Below are 7,494 nucleotides of genomic sequence, written 5' to 3' on the forward strand. Positions count from 1 at the left end.
ATATATATATATATATATATATATATATATATATATTTACTATAATAAGGGAAATTATCTAATCTAATGATATATATATGTGATCTACATACAATTGTTTTATTTGTTTTTTTTTTTTTTTTTTTTTTTTGTGGGGGGAAATTAAGTTTAGATATAATAATATATATATTGATCCACATTTTTTTTAAAACATTAAAAAATACATGTTTAAGAACATAGATATTATATATATATATATTATATATATATATTTTTTTTTTTTTTTTTACCTTCATATATATAATAATATATATATATATGTAAAATATATAATATATAAATATATATATATATTCTTATATATGAAAAAAACGTATTTACATTTGAGTTTAAAATATTTAACATGTTTGCTTACAAAAAAATATGTTAGAGGTTTTAATTTATTGTATTATTTATAAAAATATTATATATATATATATATTATATATATGTTATATTATTTTTATAGTTATAATTATATATATATATATATATATAAATTGATTTATTTTTGAAATAAACAATTAAAAAAAAAAAAAAAAAAAAAAAAAAGAAAATACACAGTTTTATCAAATATATATAATCATACACTGATATGTATAATGTGTAAATAACAATATATATATATATATATATATGTAATATTTTACAGTATTTGTATTAATATAAATAAATTATATTATATATCTCCTTCATTTTGTTATCCTTCTGATTTGATTTTTTTCTCCTTTCCCTTTTCTATTTTTTCTATATCTTTTATCTTTTCTATTTCATTTATATATTTATTTATTTTTTTTTTTTTTTCTTTTCTTTAATGGAAACAAGAAGAAGCTTAAAAGAAAAAAATAATCAAAAAGAATTCGATATAATTAAACAGAATGTCCAAAATAAAAATGCTAGCCATAAGCATGCTGAAAACAAAACTGCAGAATCAAAAAATGTTTTGAAACATTCAGCTAGCGAAAAAAGCAAAGCAGGAAATAAGAATGTTAGAAAAGAGTCGCAAGAGAAAGAAAATAATTCATTTAATTTAAAAGAAGATTTAGAAAAAAAAATAAAAAATAAAAGAACAAATAGTAAAGACCTTGCAAAGAATAATATAAAAAATAATGTTCCTAGGAGGAAAGAGAAAAAAAATTATATCATAAGTAGTACCTTATCTATAGGAGATGATGATATAAAAGACAAATGTGATAATAAAAATGATAATTATAATATTAGTAAGCGTTTAAGAGTATATGAAAAAAAAAACATTGAATATGAAAAAGGGAAACATGCTACACACATGAACAGATTGACAAAGGAAGAGAAACGTAGTAGCAGCATTTCCAATAGAGGGAATAACAAAAATAATCATAAGACAACATTCAAAAGTAATCATAATAATAATAAAAAAGTAGGAGGTACTCAAAGAGTGCCAGAAGAAATAAATACAACACAAGGGAAGTTAAATAATATAAAGAAAAGTAAGAGTAGTAATAATAAATGTGATGATAATAATAATATATGTGATAATAAAAATATATATGATGATAATAATAATATATGTGATAAAAATAATATATGTGATAAAAATAATATATGTGATAATAATAATATATGTGATAATAATAATATATGTGATAAAAATAATATATGTGATGACAAGTATCAATATGATGATGATATCATTGATACTAATTTATTTGAAGAGAAAAAAGAAAATCTAAACGATATTTTGAAAATAATAAATAATAACAAAGAAAGTATAAATAATCTACCAGATGACAAGAAGGAAGAAAAAGAAAAGCATGTTGATGTCGATCATGCTTTATCTGATTTATGTAGTGATAATAAAATATGTAGTGATAATAATTTATGTAGTGATGATAATTATAACATAAGCAAAGAAAGTGGAAAGAAAAGAAAAAAGCGTGCTAGCCATTTGGATAAAAAATTAGATGATCTATCTAAAATTATTCAAGAGAATGAAGAAAATGATTTGAATATGATTAAACAAATACATGAAATTATAAAATCAGAAAAGGAACAATCACAAGATTCTTGTTCAGATATTATAAACAAAACGAGAAAGGAAAGAAATTTAGATATTCATAAAGATAATATAAAAATTTTAAAAGATGTTGATGAACAGATACGAGATGAAGATGATATTATGTCATCTGATGATAAAGCTAGAAAAGAGGAAATAGAAAAAAGGGACATAAAGAAAAATAAAGAAGTAGATAAAATCATATATGATAAGTTAGAAAATAATAATAGTAAGAAAAATGAAAATATAAGTGAAAATATAACTACAAATATGCATACATATATATGTGAAAATATATGTGAAAATATATGTGAAAATATAAATATCAACAATATGAATAGTAAAAATAATAACACACATCATAACAATGTGAAGAAAAAATCAGAGAGAACTAGTAATAAAAAAAAGGAAGAAGAAAATAATAGAGATGATGATAATGATAGCTATAATTGTATAGAAATGGAACCATTGACACATAGGCTTAGTGAGAATAAATCTGAAAATAAGGAGCAACAAATAATTTTGAATAGAAGTATTAAAAGACGTTTATCACAAATATTAGATAACATGAAAAAAAAGAAAATATTTGAAATTATAAATAATGATAATGATGATTATACAAATATATGTTTTAATTCACATAATATAAAAGAGAAATTAATAGAACGTGTGATGATAAATAAATTAACAAGAATATCATGTAATGAAAATGATAATTTAAATAATGGAAATGAAAATACAAATTATTATTTAGATAAAATAAATCTAGATGTTATATATAATAAATTACATTATGATTTATATAAAAATGAAGAAGAATTCCATGATGATGTTTTTTTAATGTTTCAAGTTTTAAAAAATATCATTGAAGAAACAAAAGATAAAAAAGAACAAATGAATCTTTTCAACTTAAGAAAAAATGAATTCAAAAATTATGAACATGAATTCTATAAAATGTTAATATCAGTTAGAGGTACTAAATGTGCAAATAAATTTATGATGGATCAACAGCGTTATCATGAAAAGGAAGACAAATATTTTTTTAAATTTTTTATGGAATCTGAAAAATTATCTCACGATGATAAAGAAAAAGTAGGAATCGCAAGCAAAAATAAAATTAACATCATCAACATTAACAGCAACAATAATAATAATAGTAACAATAATAACAATTTTGTAAGTGAGGATCATACTTGTGTGAGTAATAAATATAAGCCTTCCACATCTTCTATCATGTTAAAAGGATTAAATGTAGAGAATCATAAAAATAATCCAAAGCATGAAATTAATAAAGAAGGTGATGATAATATTGTTAATATTTATATAACAGATGAAGAATATGAACTAAGTGCTAAAGGATGTGAAGATACGTATAAAGATAACATGTCGAATGCAGATAATATGGACATTATATCAAATTCTGTTTTATTATGTAATAGAGCTGATCATCTTAATATTATAAATAATAACGAAGGCTTACATTTAAAATCTTCAAGTAATATTAACAATTCAAACAATAATAATAAATGTACTAATAATGATAAATACTCATCATTAGTTTTAAATAATCATATAGAGCATAAGGATATCTTGAATGGTGAGCATATATCATCTCCAAATTATATTACTAGTGTTGAGAATGTTGATAAAAAGGGTTTACATATATTGGAAGGAATTAATGACCATATAAAACAACAACCCATCCATGATAATAATAATAATGATCATGATAATGATCATAATGACAATAATAATGACAATAATAATAATAATAATAATATTAATAATAATAATTATTATTATAACAAATCAGAGAATACAAATAAAAGATTATTGAAACAGTGGGAAAAAATGCTCAGAGATAATGTTTTAAAACTTTTAAAAAATGATAATAATTCGTTTTATTTTAAAACACCTGTTTTAGAAGATAGTAGTATTAATGATAATATAAAAGAAGACTACAAAATGAAAATTAAGAAACCTATGGATTATATAACCATATCTAAAAATTTATCAGATGGTATATATAAAGAACCCATTGATTTTTATTATGATATGAAATTAATATATAAAAATTGTATAGATTTTAATCCTGATATAGAAGAAAATAAATATATTATTGATGCTGCTAAAAGTAGCGATTTGAAATTTGAATATTTATGGAATAAATGGAAAGAAAAAATAAATAATAATTTTTGTGATTTAAATAATAATATATTTAATGAAGTGTATTATATAGAATTTTTTAAAAAAATTACAAAAAAAAAAAAAAAACATAGTTCTATCTATACTATGTGGATAGATTATCTTATTAGTAATAATATAAATATACAAGAATTTTCAAAATTAAGAAATATTAATATTAACGAATTAAATAAAAAATGTAAACCTAAAATTAATATTAATAATATCAATTTAATAAATTATAAAAAATTAAATAAAAATAATTTGTTATCTTATATATTCAAAGAAGAATATAACAACATACTTAATACAAAAAAAAAATCATTAACTGTTTCATCCACTGGATTTATAGATGAATCTATAGACAATAATACAAATAATTTTTCTACACAAAATATTCAAGGAAATGATTTACCAGATTTAAATGTTCAAATAAAAAATTTAGATACTACCAGTTATGATAATATAAAAAATTGTAAAGATAATATAAATCAATTGTGTAACTTATATGAGATGGAAAATAATCATCATTTAAATCAAACACATGTGTCATTTGAAAATTCTAATTTAAAAGATGATACACATCATAGTGATGAAAAAAAAGATACAGAAGATGACAATAATTCAAAAGAATATAATATGGATGATATTAATAATTATTCCTTACAAGAAAATAATAAAATTAAAATTGTTTTAAAAGATTCAAATGCAGTACATAATTTTGAACAAAATGTAGAAAACAAAAGTAAAGGGGAACAAAAGAAATCTACAAAAATGTTAAAGAAAAGAAAACGAAATAAAAATGTTATTCTTTTTGAAGAAAATATTTTTGATAACTATTTAGAAAATAAAAAAAGCTGTATGCTTAAGTGTGATAAAAATGTTTTTATAACGGACTGTTTTTATTATAAAAATATTTTTAGAAACTTGCATGAGTTTATTGATGATCATTCGACTGAGGGAAATGATGAAAAAATGAATTCTCATCAGAATGGCACAGATTGTGAAAATGTGATAAGTAAGAAAAATGTCAATAGGGATAATAATTTAAATAATGATGATAGTTTAAATAATGATGATAATTTAAATAATGATGATAGTTTAATAAATAATGATAATTTAATAAATAATGATGATAATTTAAATAATGATGATAATTTAAATAATAATAATGTTAATATAAACCTTGGTGAGGTGCAACAAAATCATAATCGTAATCTAATCGAAGAAACCAAACAGATCTCCCACAATGAAGAAAATAGTAAAAAATTATGGAAAGAAAAAACAACCACACTTTATAATTATGATAATAAAAATTATAAAACACACGTATTTCATTATTCGTCAAATGAAGAAAAAAAGAATACATATATTACAAATGATGTCAATAATATTAATGAAAATTTAAAAATTCAATTTACGCAAAAAACAATTCATCCGCATGAACACGATGGAAATATTCTGACTGTTCAGGAAAAAACGAAAGAATTTATGAACAAGTCATGTAATATTTCAAATGAGGATAAAATATGTATACATATAAAAAAAAGTAATAATATTCAAATGAGTAAAATACCAAAGAGTGTGTTTAGTGGATTTTCTGAAGATTATCAGGATGAGAGTTCTTCAGAAGATGAAAAAAAAGTGGCTGAAAAGAATTCAAATGACAAAAAAGTGGATGAAAATAATATAAATGACAAAAAAGTGGATGAAAAGAATGCAAATGACAAAAAAGTGGATGAAAATAATATAAATGACAAAAAAGTGGATGAAAATAATATAAATGACAAAAAAGTGGATGAAAAGAATATAAATGACAAAAAAGTGGATGAAAGGAATGTGTGTGAAAAATATATGAATGCACATAAGCATGCAACAAATGATCACATAAATGAAAGTTATGAGTGCGTTTCTTTCAACGATACCTTGAAATGCGACGTGGAGTATGAAAAGAATGCCCCCTCATACTTTATAACGTATGGAAATATTATTAATAATATAATTTCGAACAATGAGGATACACATGAAGATAATGCTTCTCAAATTCAAAATGAAAATAAGAATTGTAATTTTTATGATAAGGAGGATATGTCTCATGCTCAAATGGAAAGGCATGGAGAGAAAATGTGTGATTATAATAATGAGAAGAAAAAAAAAGAAGTTATATTGAAGCATACCCGTGAGGGTAATGATAATAATTATAATGACGATAAAAATTATGATGATAAAAATTATGATGATGAAAACCTTATGAATAGTGACGATTCCATCCTTTTCAACATAAGTAACAAAAATTTTTATAATTTTCATTTATTATTTAAAAAAGATGAAAAATTAAAAAAGGAGTTTTTTTTACAAAATAAGATAAGCGAAAAGACCTTATTATTAAATTTGTATGTTGATTATAGTAATATGGAAGATACATCTTTTTTCCATATAAATAATACAAATTTTTATAATTATTATTTTGATGATTATTTTTATTTTTTTATAAAATCATGTTATGATTTAGATTTATATATAAAAATTCAGAGAAAAAACATTTTCTTAACGGATGAAAAGTATTTTGAATTCTTAAAAATACATATAATGAATAAATCTACAAAAAATAAGAAGATCCCATTTTATTTATGTAACAACTCTGTTGAACAAAATAATAATTTAATAAAAGTTTTAGATAACTGTTTTAAACATTTTAATTTATATAATGGAAATAGTTCAAGCACCTTAACTTTATATGATTCTGTAAATGAAATATCTTTTCTTCTTTCTCAAATAAGGATATATATAAAGGTAATATATCACAAGAAAAAATTAAATGGCATGCCATTACATTTGTATTGATATATATATATATATATATATATATATATATGTACATGTTCTTATTTTCTTTTGTAGGAAATAGATATTTTATTGAGACTTGATATTAATAAGACTACAAACACAACCACAATAAGTATTTTAAAAAAAAAGGTTGCACTAATGACATAAACCTCGGGGTAATATATATATATATATATATATATTAATATGATTACATTCATATAACACTTTAAGGGTTTTAAAAAAAAAAAAAATGTGCACATTGTGTATCTTCTTTTTTATTTTATTCTTTATATTTCAAATTTTTTTTTTTTTTTTTTTTTTTTTTTTTTTTTTTTTTTTTTTTTTTTTTTTTTTTTTTTTTTTTTTTTTTTTTATTTTTTTAATTATATTTAATTTTTTTTTTTTTTTTTTTTTTTTTTTTTTTTTTTATA

General features: G+C 20.3%; 1 protein-coding gene across 1 annotated transcript; it reads left to right on the plus strand.

Moving 5' to 3' along the window:
• Positions 1–832: 832 nt before the first annotated feature.
• PGSY75_0110500 (putative bromodomain protein) lies at positions 833–7,228 on the plus strand (the record flags this gene model as incomplete). Its single annotated transcript, XM_018783657.1, has 2 exons — positions 833–7,027; positions 7,136–7,228. The coding sequence occupies 2 exons, from the start codon at positions 833–835 to the stop codon at positions 7,226–7,228; spliced, it is 6,288 nt and encodes a 2,095-aa protein (XP_018643941.1).
• Between the last annotated feature and the right edge of the window lie 266 nt (positions 7,229–7,494).

This window comes from Plasmodium gaboni, chromosome 1, assembly GCF_001602025.1.
Source record: "Plasmodium gaboni strain SY75 chromosome 1, whole genome shotgun sequence".
Lineage (NCBI taxonomy): Eukaryota > Apicomplexa > Aconoidasida > Haemosporida > Plasmodiidae > Plasmodium > Plasmodium gaboni.